Below are 19,196 nucleotides of genomic sequence, written 5' to 3' on the forward strand. Positions count from 1 at the left end.
TTACGTGGCATGGGTTCATGATTCTATGAAATGCAAGTAGCAACCACAGGATTTTCTTTCTAATGGGATAGAAGTATATATATTACCAGGTCAGCCTTCTAAATGTGTCTGAAAGGTCTATTCACACCTCTGCAATCAAACTCTGCATTAACTTTTCCCTTATCTATGTGTACTACCTAAAGTGGATTCTACCTCTGCTGAATACAATCTCACCTCCTCTGTCCTTCGGTTTGAAATAGTCACTGATTGCAATTCTTTTTCAAGACGGAGGCACTTTAACCGTTCCTCTTTAAGCTGTAGATTCAGTTCATCACCTTTTGCTATTAAAGCATCATGGCTCATCTTCAAGTTCCTTTGGTTCTATGAAAAGGAAGGAAGGAAAATGGAGAGAAAAAATAAATTAAACACACTTAGTAGAATGTTACAGCACTCTGCGTATTCAACCAGTGGTCTCTCACGGCGGTATTTCATATATATTCTCAATGTGGTCAACAGGAGACACTCTTGAACTAAGTAACTGAAAGCAACTTTCATTATGCATGGCCAAGAGAAGGTGGCATTCTTGTTGCTCTCAAGAACATTAAACCCTCGGTTCAGTCATGATGAAAATGACCAAGAAATACATCTGTTAAGCAATTAAGATTTTGCTGTGGGTATAGTGGTTAGACATGCTGACCAAAAACACCGCAGTAGCAAGCAAAAATGAATGTTGACCACAGTTATGTTAATCACAGAAGTTGCCACAGCTCTGTTAACCCTTAATTGTAGATATGTAATTGTTTCATAGTCCTAATGCACTCAGTTCTATTTCCCTGCTAGCAGTCATTTAACAAGAGACTTATGATTTATTTTAGATCTGAAATTACTTCAATAGATTATATTAAGGCACATTTAACCAACTTTAATATTAAATGGCGGATGCTGATAGAACCTCTATTTCCAGATTATTAGTTAATATTATACTCCCTACATTCCACAATGATTTAATAAAGCCTCATTCATTAAGAATTTCAATGTAAATCAAAATTAAAGTATGACTTGAAACCAAACAGCCCAAAAGCCAATCTCCTGTTTAGTAACATTATTATATCAAAATTTATGTAAAATACATGTATGAGTATAGACAATGTTTAATGACTGTAGCCAGAAAAAATGTTAGCTTCATGTTTCCCATAAAATATTCCTACAAAGCAGTTAAATGGAGAAGCTGAATGTGTATCCTGTACAAATTGTTTAGGTTCACATGCAGTCTGAATATCCTAGAAACAAGCAAAAAACCCACAGAAAATCCAATCACCAACCTGATCATCAGCCTCTCATATCTCATTTCCCCATAAAGAAAATATCATGGAGAATAAATAATATTAGCAGTCTTATTCAGAGAGATAATGAAGCATATTACTCATTAATTTTTAAGTCCCTCTTCAATGATCCTCTTGCTCTGTCCTGTGAATTGTATTCCAGTAACTTCAAAGAAAAGACACCTTAAACACTTTTTTCACACTCTTTTCATTTCTCTCCGAATTTATTTCCTTTCTCCCCAAAATCAGAATCCTTACAGGCTCTAACCCTTCCAACTGTCCAAGTGAACTCATCTTTTTCTTCCCTATCTCTCAGCTTCGATTTTTTCCTGAGGTTCTTTCCCATTTCAGTAAGTTCTGTCACCTCAACCCATGATATATGAAGGAAAAAGAAAAACAAAACACCTTGGCAAAGCTGCCTTTCATAGACCATTTCACCCTTATCTCTGTCTTTAATTTCCAGAACAGTTGAAAACAAATTCAACAGTCTTATTTATTCTACTGAACCATCTCATTAAAAGCACTAAAAGTATCCTCCTGAAATATCTCCTTGCTTCAAATTCTAATCCTTCAGTGTCTCTGCTGCTCTACTGACCATTTTGGATTAACTTTCCCCATTAACTTTAAGGGGACAATGACTTTGCCCTTATTTCCCAACCCCGCCCAAGTGCCTTCTGTACCTTGATATCCTTCTATACCTGAGTGTTCTGTCAGCACTTCCCCCCATGCCTGAACCGTTTTCTATCCTGCTCTCCCTGGAGTATCGTAAGACTCGGGTCATGGCAAGAATTGGGATCATTTCTAGTCTGGAATTTTATTTCTTTGGGAAACATGCCTTGATATTGTTGTCAATTAGAAATAACTCATTTAATGAAAATGGATATATACCTCCTAGATGTATTGCACAAATGAACACAAACTCCTCTCAATTACAGTTGTGAATTGTTGTACCGATTGTTCAAGAGAACAATTAACCCTCTACAGTATTTTAAATTGTAATTGCACAGATTAGCATATGTCATATTAGATGAAATCCTGAATGTTAAGTCCGTGACTAAAGCAAATAAATACACCAATGAGATCAAATGCATAATCCAAACAGTTTCAGGGTCCTTCATTCTTTGAAGCAGATTGCACAATTCCTTCATCCAATTAAAATTAATCATCAACAAAAAACTGTCCTGTAAATGTTTGGTAGCAAGCTCAACTTCAATATCATTAGATGAAGGATTAGACTCTTATCATTCTGTGGTTTCACATTTTGGGCTGACTCATGTTCAAAGATGAACATGGAGGAATTCTATTGGTGTCATTTGGTAGGAGCTGAAAGTAAATGATAATGAACTCAACAGTCATAAAAATAACCAAGATAAAGAAGCATCAACAGAGCAGGGGGGTTTTGTTTTTAAGTACGTACTTTATATGCTATGTAAACTAGAAATTTTGGATTTCAGTTATTCACATTTAGTAGACACATTTCAAACATTCAAACGATTGAAAATTGAAAACCATCGTATCCATTATCTTGTAAGAAAAAAAAACAAAAGAGAAAAAACCCACACTCATCCTTTAAAAAAATGCAGCTTTCTCTGTGAATATTAGAAACAATGTCTTCAAATACCAGTTTGAATCCTAGGCATGTGTTTCTACTCGGCTTCTGCCAAGATAGAGGCGTAAGTACTTGACATTTGCTGTACATTACCAAAAAGTCGCATATGATTTAAAATGGAACAGTTTATTGCTTTCTATTTAAGAACACAAAAAGCCATGTGAAATCTGTCTGCCCTGAAATTTACATTCTACATAGTTCACCCTGTGAAAAATTAGATTTGAGCTACTAACAGAAGAGCTGCTTTGGCAGAGAAGATATAGGTATTATACTGACGAAGGGAGGGAAGCAAAGCAAAGCAAAACACAGAAGCAGAAAAAGACAGGAAAAAAGGAACGGAGCAACAAAAAAAAAAATCTAACGGCACAAGTGTTCTTTAGCATGCTAAAATAACAAGAAGCAGGCAGCAGTAAGTGTTTACAAGGATATCTAGTGCTTTCACCTCATAAGGCTGGAATACTTCATTAAGCTCTATTGCATGTATGATTCCTACTCACAGGAACTGTCCTGTTTCTAAGATATTATCATACTACCACTGTCTGTATACACATGAAGTTCTCCAAATATGCATGGGAAGCAGAAAAATGATATATAACTAAAACCTATATGGAATCTACCATACAGTTGCATGTTCTGGTGATATTTTCATAAACCTGCTCTTTTTATAAAGAAAATCTATTACTTAGAGTAGCCCTCAAATAATTTCCATGAACTTACAAACATAAGTTTAGTCAGAACTCTAAACAGTCAAACCTCTCCAGCTTTATCAAAGACTGATAAACTGAGTGATGTGTCTGGTACCCCTTCTTTAGTAAATCAATACACTTAGGTCAAAGCTGTCTTTTTAAATGATCAGGAGCCTCTTTAGATAGCCAGACAATGCAGTTCATTCTCCACAGTCTGCCTGGGATGCCTTTGTAGACAAAATCTTTAAGACCTGCTACACCCTTCTGAAAAAAAACCCAAACCATTTTAAGACTAAACAACCCTACATACCTGGAGCAGCTTGGGTGCAATGTATTATGTGGTTCATTTTCATGTACTCAGCATTGACTCAGAATCAAGAACTGTGTATATTTGTTTTCCATTTACGCATGCTTATGTGACAAGAGTAAAGGAATGTTACCGACAAAATTGCAATTACCTCTTGAAGCTGGAGAAATTTTCGTTCCATTGCTGAAAGAGCATTGCTTTTCTCAACCAGCTGTTTATGGACCTTGATCATTTCCACATTGTCCCGAATGTTTAGCCTTCAAAATTGTATTATAAAGAAATGCATCATGAGCTCAAAGATACATAATGAATTATCTTATTATTTTTGTCTTGAAAAGTTGAAATCCTTTGCAAATCAGCTTTCTACAACAGATTTGGGAGAAGATTTAGAGTGTAATACCCAAATTAATTTCTTCTTCTATAATCCAGATTACAGAATTTAGGTAAATAAACATTCTACCGCGTGAAGACATAGCAGCTGCAGTCAATACATGTACATCTTTGTTTATTGTATCAAACCATATATGACAGGAAGAGAAAACAATCCTATACCTAAGGAGATTATTTGTTTTCCATTCACTTCTTTTCCACCCTCCAAAGTATTAGATTACTATTTTATGGAGTTTCCTCTCACAGTTTAAACCTATCAAATACTGCCAAGAAAAAGTGACGTAGCAATTTCTACAGTAACACCTTAAGGCTGGCATTCAAACAAGTTGCAGGTATGTCTTAACTACACAAAAAATCACTTATTATCCATGTAGATGTGCTATATTGTCACAATTCAATTTGAGAACATACTGTTTAATAGAAAGAATGTACAAAATCATTCAAAATTTAAATAAATATTTATTTCTGAAGTTTTCCCTTACTTCAAACAGTGAAACTAAACCCCATTATTTTCACACCTTCTTCAAGTATTGGAAGAGAAACCAATTAATAAAAAAAATATGCTAAAATCAGAATAAATCTTTAGCATTTGAAAAGGTAATTTCTCTTCCAGTATTTATCTATTTTAGACCTACTGGGGGAATTGTCACAATGACATGCTGCAGCAAGAAAATGGACTACAAAGCTTACACATCTGTAAAACAGCTGAGTTCGTAAAATATTTTCCTTTTATTCTGTAAAATACCAAAGCCTACTGTGTTTTGGCATTGCCCAGTTAATTGTCCTTACACGGAAGATAAACACACTCACAAACCTGAGATCTTCTGCAAGGAACAGCTTTAACACAATGCTAAAACTATCATGTCTCTAAAACATGTTATCTACATAAATTAAAGTGAGTATAGACAGCAGCACTGTCTCATGCTAGCTATTTAAAAGCTAATGTAGTGGCACATTTTTATTAATCTTCTTCCACACATCAAACAAAAGGCTCTGATGCCTTCAAAGGCTTTTTCTTTTTCTCCACACCCCGCCCCCCCTCTTTTTTAAGCAGGGAGCTTTTTCTTTCTTTTTTTCTTTTTAAGTAGAAAAAGGAGCAGATGATAGTGAAATTTATGATGTACAGATGTAAACCCCATGGCTCCTGACAATCAACATTAACTATTTTTTCAACAGTGAATGAAATAACATTTGATTTAAACAGGTTTGGGGTACTGATATTATGAAGTAAATTATTCAAATTCAGAAGTGAAAAGTCACTTTTTATTAGGATAATTTCAGTCCTTACAATTTTAGAAGTATTTATCTCATGAAGTTTCTAGCTGTAGAAAGCATATGCCATTAATTTCTTACTAGTGCATTGCATCAATCACAATCTCAGCTCTCATTATGGGCTAGAGCAACAAAATTATTTCTATACAGTACTTCTACAATATTTTATTTATTTAAATAAATTATATAAATATTTTATTTAAATAAATAAAATACGTCTAAGAAACATCCAGTGCATCTAGGTACATGACAAGGAGCTTGCTGTTGAAGAACAAAATCATTTCAGATTTCATGGGCAATGCAAAGTTCATTTATGTACATTCTGTTGGGAAAATTCATTTGTTATAAATGAAGTCAGGAAACAGTAGAATAGAATAGAAATTGATTATCTATATAGCCCAGCTATACTGATATAACTAAAAAATAGGGGTTATATACAGATTTCATATAAAAGTCAATGCTACCTTTCACTTACACAGATAATACTCTGCTCGAAGAATAACAAAATAACGTCTAAGAACAAAGCTGTGCTAAGACAGGTCACTCAATATTTTCTCTATTGCTAGAAAAGCTAGAAATGCTGCCACAGAACCTGAAGACATGGAAGTAGACCTGGAGCAAGTTAGAAAAAGAAAAGGGACTAATATCCCTTTGGAGGCAGCAACCTGAATTAACGGGCATACTGATTTAGCTCTAGCATGCCTTCTGCCACAAGCGTAGAAATAAGGAACACGAACTCTATCCTTCCACTCTAAACCTCATCCTAAAGATGGATTAAAAAGTCTGAAATTGGAAAGTAAGTTAGGAGAAAGTGACTCTAAAAAACTAAGAATTATGTTTGGGGTTAATGCCTGAAGTGCACCAAAGAGACAATTTCTTTTCCAGACATCTTCTCATTTGGATTAAAAGCATACAGAGTGGGGTCCCAATAACAGGCTGGGGACCAGCTGTGTGGGAATGGAGGACTGATAGCAACCTACACCAGACAGAAATGATTAAAGAAAGGATCTTGACCTGCACTGTACAAATTTATGCCAGTAAATCCCAGATGGCTAAGCTAATTAAATTGAGGTCTAATTAAACCACATCCCTTGCATCTTGTCTTTACTTCCATATAAGCGGGACATGGATACAATACTGAGACCACTCTTAGAGAGTCCTGACTAGTGTATCAACTAGACCTGTGGCTCACAAACTTTCCCCATTCAAATTTAGGACAGGAAAAACAACACGGAAAAAAAATATCACCACCATATTTCTCAGGATCACTCTGTCTGGGCAAAATAAACAACAGGTATCTATGCTATTAGTTCTCAATGACAAATGCATCAATGGCCAAGATATACACATAGTCTTCCAAGCAGACAAGTAAAGAATAGAACATCAATAGGCGGGACCCTTTTCATTTTACAATGCTTAGGAACTAACAGGATTATATGCTGACATACATGTTCTTTCCTTTACCTCATATTCCTATAGGAAGTCAAATATAAAGGGGCAGGGAAAAAAAAAACCTCAACAACATTTACCTTCTAGTAGCACATTTATGTTGCAATTGATAGTATATTTGCAATACGCAAAACATTAACACTGCATCAATAGCTCTATCATCTAAGTTATCAACATCATTTAAATACCAACATAAAATTCTGTATTTGTTTTCCTGGCTAAAGAGCTATCTACAAATAAAAAAAAGTCAAGATCTTTAGTGTAACAGGTTAAAAATCAAAAATCAGATATGGAAATGCAAATATAAGGAATTTTTTTTTTATAATAGACATGGTTTAGCAAATTCATATACATGCTGTAGTCTCTCAAAACCCTTTAGATAGTGTATTGTGACTAACATGTTCCACATTTTAATCTAGGTCTGCAATGCTATAATACAAACACTGAAGTCATGAATGCATCAGGTCTAATGCTCCTGTCAAAAAATCCACACTTTTAATAGGTCTAATTCCAAAGTCATGTTGCAGCAAAAAATGCCAAAGGAATCAAAAACTGACTGGCAAATAAGCTTTTTCACTTATAAAAAAAAACAACCCCAAAACCAAAACCCAAACAAAAAAACAACAACAAAACACAGCACAAAACACGCCAAAAACATGTGCAAAACCCAAGTCCCTCTTTCAAAAATGCATTTTGGGGTGGCTTAAAAATGTTTTCAGGAAGTACAGTGAGCAATAAAGTTAATCAAAGCTAGCTGCTTGCAAAATGTGATTGTTTAGACATAATGTTTTAACTTGCTCACTTTGTATCATAGACAACAAACCACCAGGTTACTATGGTTTTGGCCATCTTCAAATTAAAAACAGCAAACTAAACAGAGATAAATTTTAGACTGAACACATATTTTAGGTACATCAACCCACAGGCCAACCCACAGGGAAGGTGACTCAGGAGGACTACAAGGATGTTGTGAGGTTATGCAGGGAAAAGATTAGGAAGGCAAAGGCCCAGCTGGGACTTAAACTGGCCACCACCATTAAAGATAACAAAAAATGTTTTTATAAATACATCAGTGAAAAAAGGAGGGCCAGGAAGAACCTCCCTCCTTTGTTGGATGCGGAAGGTAACCTTGCTGCGAAAGATGAGGAGAAGGCTGAGGTACTTAACGCTTTCTTTGCCACAGTCTTTATAGTAAGACTGGTCATCCTCAGGGTTGTCAGGCCCCTGGGCTGGGAAATGGAGCTAGTATGCAGAATGAAGTCCCAGTTGTTGAAGAGGTGGCAGTCACTGACCTGCTCCTTCACCTCGATGTTCACAAGTCCATGGGGCCGGATGGGATCTACCCGAGGATACTGAGGGAGCTGGCAGAGGAGCTCTCCATCATTTATCAGCAGTCCTGGTCAGCCAGGGAGGTCCCAGATGACTGGAAACTAGCAAATGTGACACCCCTCTACAAGAAGGGTTGGAAGGAGGATCCGGGGAACTACAGGCCTGTCAGCCTGACCTCAGTGCCGGGAAAGGTCATGGAGCAGATCATCTTGAATGCCATTACGCAGCACATGCGGGACAACCAGGGGATCGGGCTCAGCCAGCATGGGCTTATGAAAGGGAGGTCCTGCCTCATTAACCTGGTCTCCTTCTATGATAAGGTCACCCGCTTAGTGGATGAGGGGAAGGCTGTGGACATTGTCTATCTGGACTTTAGTAAGGCCTTTGACACTGTCTCCCACAGCATTCTCCTGGAGAATCCGGCTGCTCACGGCTTGGACAAGTGTACTTTGTGCTGGGTTAACAACCGGCTGGACGGCTGAGCCCAGAGAGTGGTGGTGAATGGAGCCAAATCCGGTTGGCGGCCAGTCACGAGTGGTGTTCCCCAGGGCTCAGTGTTGGGGCCAGTCCTGTTCAGTATCTTCATTGATGATCTGGATGAGGGGGTTGAGTGCACCCTCAGTAAGTTTGCAGGTGGCACCAAGCTGGGCGGAAGTGTCGATCTGCTGGAGGGCAGGAAGGTCCTACAGAGGGACCTGGACAGGCTGGATCGTTGGGCTGGAGCCAACGGTATGAGACTCAACAAGGCCAAGTGCCGGGTCCTGTGCTTTGGTCACAGCAACGCTATAGGCTTGGGGAGGAGTGGCTGGAGAGCTGCCTGGAGGAAAAGGACCTGGGGGTGTTGGCTGACAGCTTGCTGAACATGAGCCAGCAGTGTGCTCAGGTGGCCAAGAAGGCCACTGGCATCCTGGCTTGTATCAGGAATAGCTTGGCCAGCAGGAGCAGGGAGGTGATCGTGCCCCTGTACTCAGCACTGGTGAGGCCGCACCTCGAGTACTGTGTTCAGTTTTGGGCCCCTCAGGACATGAAAGACATTGAGGTGCTGGAGCATGTCCAAAGAAGGGCAACGAAGTTGGTGAAGGGTCTGGAGAGCAAGTCTTATGAGGAGCGGCTGAGGGAGTTGGGGTTGTTTGTCCTGGAGAAGAGGAGGCTGAGGGGAGACCTTATCGTGCTCTACAACTACCTGAAAGGAGGTTGTAGCGAGGCAGGGGTCGGTCTCTTCTCCCTAGTAACAAGCGATAGGACGAGAGGAAATGGCCTCAGGCTGCACCAGGGGATGTTTAGGTTGGATATTAGGAAATACTTAACCAAAAGTGTTGTCAAATATTGGAACAGGCTGCCCAGGGAGGTGCTTGAGTCTCCATCCCTAGAGGTATTCAAAAGAAGGGTAGATGTGGTGCTTCAGTATATGGTTTAGTGGTGGACTTGGCAGTGATAGGTTAGCGGTTGGACTCGATGATCTTAAGGGTCTTTTCCAACCTTAATGATTCTATGATTCTAAGTTTCTCCCCTAAGTTAGAATTAAGTCAGAATTTTATATTTCTGAAACAATCCCCAAAAAATCTCTAATGAAATATTAAAAAAAAACTTTGTTTGCAGCCATGTTACAATAACATTATGAAGAGTATACTGCATAGGAACTCATCTGCTATGTAGCTCTTGTGGTGTTACACAGAAACTGTAGTGAAGCTGCAAAGGCAGCTTTAAAAATATACTGGATTTCTTGTACGTACAGGGCTCAGGATAACTAGTATCTCCCTCCCTTACTGCTGATGGATCAATTATTATTAACTGTGGCTGCTTTACTACTTGGAAACAACAGTTATTTCAATCACAAGAATTTCTTAATCATGTAGCAGAATAAAGAATATTTTCCTAAAAGTTGAAAATAACCTAATTTTGCTAACATTAGGCTGAGATCAAATAGTACCACAACATAAAGATTGGGGGAAGCATATTTTTTTCATCCTTCTGGTTCAATGCAGTTCCTTAATAATTTCAACAGATCACCTGTCTCTGGGTAGTAACGTAACTGGATGACAGCCAAGCGTATTCTTACAAAACACAAGAAAAATCTGCCAACTGTACCAAAATTCAAAGACAAACTACGAAGAGGAAATAAGATGACCTTATGAGTCACCCAAATTTCCAATTTTTCCTCCAATATTCCAGTATTGACAGTTACAATATAAGAGTTACATAGAACCTATAAATCTATTTGTGTTATACTAGATAGCAGTTACAAGACTTCCAAAAAAGGAAATCTCCTAAAGATAATATGCATTGGTACCTAAGGTTACAGTTAAACCTGGAGAGAACACTATCCCTCTAAGTTCAGACTCTGGTTCATTCAGCATTAAAAAACTCTTAACGTGATAACGTGGGGATAACAGCCTTCCAAAAAGTATTCTAGTGGCAAAATTATAGTACTCACACACTTCGGGATATTCACTAGTCAAGATTTTTCAATTTCTTTCCCAGTGTCTTCAGCCAAACACAGTAACTAGTAAATACTTAACTTACCTTTTATCCGTTTTCAAACAAGAAATAGGCTATAAAGCAAATAATTCCAGAACTTCAAACATGAATTCACAGATTGCAACTTAGGTCAAGTATCATGGATTGTATACAAGTAATTCGATAAACATAAATAAATAAATAAGGACCTGCAGTACTTTTAATAGCCTGACTTTATTTAAGGACTTTTTAGCTGAATTCAAAGTATATCTTTACTTTAAAACTCCTTAAAATTTTTACAGCAGTTTGGTAGCTGACAGCAAATTTAGAAGGTATGTTCAGTTTCTGACTGCTGTACTTAAAGAACAGTGTTCATCTATAGACAAATAAAGCACAGAAGTTCTTTGAGATTTGTATCAGATTATTTTCAAATAATGAAAAGATCTTTGAAATATTTTCTGAATCCACTGTAGGCACAGGCTGAGAAATTATTTATGATAACAACTTCTTTAACCCATTTAAACTACAGAAAGGAAATTCTGAATAGGGAAGACTTATGACTTTGTAAATAATTTAATAGCAAACATTATGATGTATTATTTATATAGCGCCACTGATGCACAAAAGAATGCTCACACATAATAATGGGGTCCCTCTCCTGAAAGGCAGTTAAAGAACTGACCACATGTTTCTCATCCAAGTAGAACTTTCATTGAAATCAAATGAGTAAGGAATGCAGGATCATGCTGTATCAGACCCCTAAGATAATTAAAAGTAACAAACTGAAATTGAAACAGTCAGAAGAGGGAAAATATATGCGAAGTTCTATAATTTTGTATGTATTTTTGCTAAATTAAAAGAATAAAGAAGACAGACAAAGGAAAGAGATTAAACTAATAGGGGCTTTACTGTGAAATACATTCCACAATAATATTTGGCTTTGTTTCACTGCACAACTATGCCATATTCCTTCAAGAATTTGCTAATCTACCCTTACAGGGCCATTATTTTTCTACTATTTGTAGACTCCAAATTATCAATGAGTATTAATGAACATTAAAGTATCCACTATGAACTTATATCTAAAATTTTGTAAGAATTATATTGAAGAAACAATAGATGAGGAAAACTTCATGAGTTGAATTTCAGATTAATCTGAATCAGCTGGAAATGAATTCTCTAAAATGGTAGTTAGGAACCTCTCTGTTTATTTGTGAAAAGAACCCCATAATAACCTATTACCATAACAAATTCCTTGCTTAGAATTATCCATGGCTACTTGGTAAAACATTTTATGACTTAGTTTCACCAAAGGGAAAAAAAAATTAAAGTGCATATTTCTTAACCGAACAAGTAATTTTCACAGCTATATATAAACATTATGACATGGCTCTTCTAATGCTTCCAGCACAGAGATTTCTATTTTTCACAATACCTTTGGCTTGTTGTTTCTTGCTCTTTCAGCCGTAGGACGGATTCTTCAATTTCCTTTTCTTTCCTTCTTAGCTGACTCACAAGTACCTCTCTGGCATGTTCTAGTTCCTCAATGCGCTCCCTCTGGGACTCAGTCACAGTCTCCCTGCAAGTGCAAGCATCTTACGTTCCAAAACTAGGTAAGTATTTAATAAAAGAAAAAAATTAAATGAATACTCAAGAAAGCAAAAATTTTAAAAGCGTTCAGGAAAATTTGTATTTCTTAAGGACGTGCATCACAACAGAGGTTTAAGAGTTTGACTTAGTATGAAAATAATTAGAAAGTTACCACACGAAAATATGTGAATAATACAACAGATTAATTCAAACACATTATCGAAAGCAACACAAACAACATAATACTCTTAAAATAAATGTTTATGTGGACTTGTCCTGGTTTCAGCTGGGATAGAGTTAAATTTCTTCATAGTAGCTAGTATGGGGCTATGTTTTGGAGTTTTGCTCGAAACAGTGGTGATAATGTGGAGATGTTTTAGTTGTTGATGAGTAGCACTTAAACTGGTCAAGGACTTTTTCAGCTCCCCGTGCTCTGCCGGGTGCACAAGAAGCTGGGAGGGGACACAGCCGGGACAGCTGACCCAAACTGACCAACAGGATATTCCATACCATATGACGTCATGCTCAGTATATAAAGCTGGGGAAGAAGAAGGAAGGGGGGACATTTTGGAGTGATGGCGTTTGTCTTCCCAAGTAACCATTACGCGTGATGGAGCCCTGCTTTCCTGGAGGTGGCTGAACACCTGCCTGGCCATGGGAAGTAGTGAATGAATTCCTTGTTTTGCTTTGCTTTCGCACGCAGCTTTTGCTTTTACTATTAAACTGTCTTTATCTCAAACCATGAGTTACCTCACTTTTACTCTTCCGATTCTCTCCCCCGTCCCACCAGGGGGAGTGAGCAAGTGGCTGCGTGGTGCTTGGTTGCTGACTGGGACTAAACCACGACAGGGCTCAATAATATTTAGCAGAACCTAGCTGATAAATCTGTTATGGTTTCTTATACTCTATATTAAATGTAGCCTCCTCCTAATCCATTAGTACCAAGTGTTTTCTGAAAAGGAAGACACCATTACTAGCTATCAAAAGAATATGAGATCTTCAATGGATGGAGCCGTGAGAGTAATTTTTAAGCTTTTATTCTGAGTTAGGTAACTTCATGCAAAAAAATAAGATGTGTCTTTAACAGTGGAATTTATACAGTAAATGCAATTAAAAAAAAGGCAGAAAATTAGAGATCAGAGTCCAAATACTTTTTAGAAGGCCACAACTTTGTGATTTTGATTTTCTTGACGAGTTAATCTCATATATTTTCCAATCACACTTTTTCTAATAAAAATAAGCAACAATTTGTCTACAATTCTTTCCACTCTAAATCTTTTGATGCATAAGCTACAGTTCATTACTTCATACACCTATGGCAGACTTAAAAGTACCTTTAATTTTTTGGCCATGTCTTTGCTTTTGTACCCGAATGCACCATTCTGAGCAAATGTGGTTATTATTCCAACCTTTGTGAGAACTAAAAATCTCTGAAGAAAAATGCTATTTGAATGTTTTCTGCATTGTAACACAATGTTTTTGATCAGTCTGAGGAGAAAAGCTATTGTGAACACCAAGATCCATGGCAGCCTTAATGGATAGCTCTTACATTCCTAGTCTTCAAAAGGGATAGATATAGGAAACATAGCCCTTTCTCGGCCCATCACTATAAAATTACTAACGATTTTTTTTTTCCACTAATAACACTCTATTATAATGTAATTTGGGGTGGTTTTTTTGTGTTTTTTTTTAAACTGTTCAGCAGGGGTTAAATTCAGACAGGATGCTAGCAAGTGTGCTATTTAAACATGGTTAAATAAATTTATTGAAATAATTTTTAGGAATATTTATGTAAAATTATTTCATTTGATCCCGTTATATCTGTGTTTATGAAAATCCAAGCACAAAATATGTAATTGCACATAAACTCATATATTTGTATACTAACCTTGCCCACTTACTGAAAGTTTAGCATTTATGAATATTGCAGTCAATCTGATTTAGGTAAATCATTACGGAAAGGAACACATGTACTGAAAGTAGCTTTTAGAAAACTAGATGTCTAAAAAGCACAATAGGTTCTGATACACTTTGGAGAAGAAAAATGTTCTAATCAGACCTCAATATCTTTAAATTAGATGTTAATTACCTTTTAACCACCCTATATAACACCTCTCTGTTTTCATGCAGTCTCTATATTAAGGATGTTATCAAGAGTTTCCGGAGCTTCAATTTCAGATAAAATGTGCAACTGGATTACAACCAACTTTCAAAAGGCAGAAGTGAATCAAAAGAATTTTACATTACTATCCCATACTGCACTTTTTGCAACTTACCCATAAAATGTGATCACCTCTAGAAATGAAGCTTAAATACATCAGTGTAAGACATTCAATACAGTCAGCACCTGCACAGGTTATCCCACACATTTTAGGAGTTACATTGGTAATAATTTTGCAGCTGAGATTCTTTTGGTTAATTTTGTCCAGTAGTAAGCTGGGAAGCATTGCATCCTAGCAAAAAAAGAGGCTCACCACTGAAGATCAATTTTAACTTCCAGCCAAATTCTCATGTACCTACATTTTGCTTTCTAAATTCCTGATCCTATGTTTTCCTTATTATAAAACACTTCTGCATTACTGCCAGTGCCACTGTTGTCAGATCCAAGAACTTCACTTTACATTTTCTGACGTAAAAACTTCTGAAAAAAGTAATTTTTTTTCCTTCTAGAAAACCACAAGTTTTAACAATTATGACAAAAGTTAAGAAATATGAAAATCATACAAATTTCTTATTTCAGCCCTTGTATCCTCGAGCAGACTCTGTCCATTTCTTGGGAGCACAAGGTTAGGTGATCTTACTTCTAAATCCTGAAATCTCATTCCTGAAAACGAAGGAATGATAAATATTTTTCATGCTGAATGAAAAAGCATTTAACAAAGCAACAATCTCTATACAGTACAAACACTTCCAACTCCTGTATAAATGCCATAAATATTATTTTTACATCAAATTCACATGGAAAGAGATATTCAGATTATCTACAAGATAGCTCCTGTAAAATTTGAACTACAGGCAATATGGCATGCACTATTAAAGAGAAGTATTTAAAATGTGAATTGAAACGTTCTTAGGTTTTATGTTTAAAGACAGAGTACAGAGAGAGTGTCTTCAAAGGACATCATCATAAACATTATTAAACAGGAACATGGACTTGTATTCACTTTTCCTCTGATAGGACTTTCTTTACAAAATCACAAGTGTCATTTACTTGGACAAGCAACTACAGGACCATTTTTAGCAGCAGTGCAAATACTTTCCTTATGTTCTTTAGGAGCATACTAAGTCTCTCGTGAAGAAAAGTAAGAAATTACTTAAGGAAAAACTGTTAGTTCAGGAGTAAAAGTAATGGTTTCTCTAAATCTTTCTGCTGCTTCTCTTTCTTCAGCAAGAAGAAATTTATGAAGTTTTGAGGTGGGACCAAACTATGCATTAAATTTCAAATACAGCATTAAGGCTGCCGTCCCTCAGTACCCAAAAATCAAGTCATTTAGGTTCAAGGTACAACGATCCCAGCAGGTACAATGTTAAGTACAACTATACCAGCAGGTTCAGAAAATGACGGAAAAAAAATTTACCTAATTTGCATTTGTGCTTAGTTAACTTGATTTATTTATATATTTTGAATTTTGATCTTTACGTATTATTTTAAGGTATTAGTAATTGTGCTATATACATATGTGTATATATATGCCTGGAATATATATTTTATTTATTTTTGTTCAAATTGTGATGTATCTTAGATGGTTGTATACTCAATAAAGAAAGTAATGAAAGGAATCAGTGAGTATTTAGTGAACATTCGTACTTGACCACATCTTTTGGATTGACTTGCTATGGTATTTGTAAACCAGCCAAACACAAAGCAGATACGGTAAGGTATATTTATTATTTGTGGATTCTTTTTGCCTCTTCACGCACTGGAGACAGCTAAGCTGTCCTGATTTTTTCCAGGCACTCATTTTATTTTTGGAGAATTGCTCTGAAAATTTTCTGATCCGCATTAAAGATGTTTTGAGATTCAGCATCATGGTTCCACAGAGCAATTTAAGAGTCCAGCAGTCTCTAAAGACAGGAGGCACATACCTGACACCAAACTGCTAGGTTTATAATCATTAATCAAAAGGGCAGGATGAGAAAACATGCAAGAGAAAACCAGGATGCTATAGAAATCTTCTCTGACCTTCTGGAAGACAACGCTACTGTGCCCAAGTTCTGAGTATTGGTTACTAGATTTTTAGTAATAGTCTTCACCATAGAAAAGCGTGTTCAAGAAACCGCATGCTCAAAGCACCCAAATTATCAGAATCCCTTCCAGTTTGGACAAGGTCTTAGAACTGAGATAGGCACTCTAGAACTTCAGTGAAATTTCTGAATAATATTATCTGAAAATGGATGTTCTGTGGACAACTCTTTTTTTTCTTCCTCACATTCTCTTCAGTTTAAGAACCACTGCCTCAATCAACATAGCCCCAGTCCTAGTTCTGCACAAGACATCTTTGATCTGGATTCGTTCTTATGCCAAGAGAAGTCCTCACAGCATGCTGTATCGATATTTGATCTTTAATCTTTGAACCAAGTTGCCCTTTTCTCTGTGCTAGCACTGGGCCTGAATCAAGTTATTGTCTTTCTACCCTATTTTTGCATTGTTAAAACAAACACGCAAAAAATTTATTTTGGAAGTAAACCCACCTAATTCACAACATAAAGCGTGAAAATGTAGGTGAATTTAAGATGTCAAAACTTGCACTATATTCAAATAAAAGAAGCAAAGTGGTAAAGCCCATTGCTTTTTATTGCCTATCTAAAAACATGAGAACCATTTCTGTTTGTCTAAAAACATGAGAACTGTTTCTGTTTTCATACACCTTAACAATCAATATAACCAAAATAAAGACTAGTGGGAGGGTGAGATGGAGGGAAAAAAAAACAATATAACTGGCCATCAGATTGATCCATAGCTTGTAGAAGTTAACGAGACAATTCTGCTGACTCAGTTTTGAATCAGGACCAATACAGCTGTCTCTTTCTTTTTTTAAACACATTATCTGTACCGCACATTAGTTAACTGAGTACAACTACTTCTACAAATATTCGTATTAATATATAAAGGTTTTAAAGTGTAATTTCAAATGTGGTTACCATAAATAAAGGACTGAGAGTGAGACTGCCTTAAGCAGTAAGTCTTGACAGTAAAAAGCATCATTAAAGATGGCTGCATTGTAGTATTTTCTTTCGAAAGTCTGTACACGCGATAGATTTTTCAAGTCTGAAGTGTTACGCACACAAGTATCAAGAGACTAGAACAAACCTTGAAATTAAAAAAGGAAAAACATGTGCAAACAAACTACAGATGTAAATCTGTTATAATGTGATAACACTAAACTTTTTCATATACTTCTTTTATAAGCCTTTAACATGTAGAGAAGTTACACTAAGTAAGTCCCATGATTTTAACTATTAGAAAACTTGCTTGATAACTACTTTTATTTTCAAATCTGTGCTTTTGTTTTACCCCTAACACTGTGGATTCTCAAAATAAGGAATCCAAAGGCAATGAGTTATCATGACTACTATAAATGAATAAATACAAGAAAAAAGGGGAAGAACAGTCTTTCTGCCTACAGGTACTTACCCACTGATGAACAGAAGAGTATGTACTTGCTACAGTGAAGCAATAACTAGTGGTACCTATATAAACCGCTATTTTTAATAAAGGAGAATAATACCTTTCTTTCTGTGCTCCAGCATGCCAGCAGTCTCACTCACTTTTTTGAGACCAGTGTTAATACGAGATTGAACATAGCTGTATGGACAAGGCCTATGGCCTCGAATCTGGAGCTGCTGTTTAGTTGAAATGAGTTTGCTGCGGAGACTCTCATTTTGTTTCTCAAGCTCACGAACTCTCTCTTGCAAATGCTCAAGCATTTCTTCCAGCTCCACAACCTGACCCAGCCGCTTGGGGCCGCCACCAACTTGTTCAGACCTTTTTTTATCATTAAGAAGCCGTATTAACTTGGTGGCCATTCTGGGGAAAATAATAAAAGATGAAAAAGAATGTGAAAAGTCAGCATAAAAAGCATTCTGTTGAAAGGAACATAACCACTGTGAAGACTTCAGCATAGAACCTGAATAATAAATTTCAGGTTTTGATATAACTATTACTGCCTGTGAAGTACTCTTTGAAGATAATTGAAACCACTGTGCAGCAATCTGCTTTATAGCACTGACAAATAACAGTTTCCTAAGGCTTATCATTTAAGGTTAGTAAAAGGAGGACACATATTTACTCCATATGCTGCTTAAATGTAATTTTTAAGGCATGACCTTATACAGGAACCTCTGCACGCTGTTAAGTAAAGTTACAGATTTGGGATGTGGTGGGGCAAACTATAAAAGCTACAATTCCACAAAACATTCAACTATTGAAAGAATGCTAATAGTATGCAACATCCCAACGATGTATCACTTCTAGTATTTTCGGATTTAAATATGTATTTTTGTTCTAAAGTGTCTAAAATATACAGGCAGACATATTTAAGAAGGTACTCCGGAAAAAGACTTAATTCTCATTACCGTACTCAGTTTTACACTTGGTAAGTACTACCAATGTGATTCAGAGAAGGAACAGTTAGCTGAAGAACATAATTAGATACAGAGGGTATGGTTTTCATTTATCTTTAAAAGGACACGAATTTTGCTTTTGGCATCTCAAGAGTTGTACCTTTGATTTCCTTTAGTTTTGATAAACATTGGTAAGCTAGAACAAAAGGCAGAGAGGGCACATGGAGGTGATGTAATATACA

At 36.5% G+C, this 19,196-nt stretch overlaps 1 protein-coding gene across 8 annotated transcripts in view; it reads right to left on the reverse strand.

Annotated features, from left to right (window-relative positions):
- Positions 1 to 19,196, reverse strand: part of RPGRIP1L (RPGRIP1 like) — an 84,835-nt gene that overhangs the window by 56,004 nt on the left and 9,635 nt on the right. For 4 of the 8 annotated variants that reach the window (XR_012662051.1, XM_075101615.1, XM_075101617.1 and 1 more), the window contains exons 4-8: positions 18,120 to 18,418; positions 15,115 to 15,214; positions 12,236 to 12,379; positions 4,055 to 4,160; positions 214 to 360 (exon numbers count right to left, since the gene is read on the reverse strand). Coding sequence is in view for 6 of the 8 variants with exons in the window: in XM_075101615.1 (XP_074957716.1) it covers positions 214 to 360; positions 4,055 to 4,160; positions 12,236 to 12,379; positions 15,115 to 15,214; positions 18,120 to 18,418 (796 nt within the window). In the remaining 2 variants the exon portion in view is untranslated. Of the gene's footprint in view, positions 1 to 213; positions 361 to 4,054; positions 4,161 to 12,235; positions 12,380 to 13,617; positions 15,215 to 18,119; positions 18,419 to 19,196 lie in introns of those variants that run through there. The other 4 variants (XM_075101619.1, XM_075101618.1, XR_012662052.1 and 1 more) reach the window with 4 other exon arrangements.

Source organism: Phalacrocorax aristotelis, chromosome 8, assembly GCF_949628215.1.
Source record: "Phalacrocorax aristotelis chromosome 8, bGulAri2.1, whole genome shotgun sequence".
In the NCBI taxonomy this organism is placed as follows: Eukaryota; Metazoa; Chordata; class Aves; order Suliformes; family Phalacrocoracidae; genus Phalacrocorax; species Phalacrocorax aristotelis.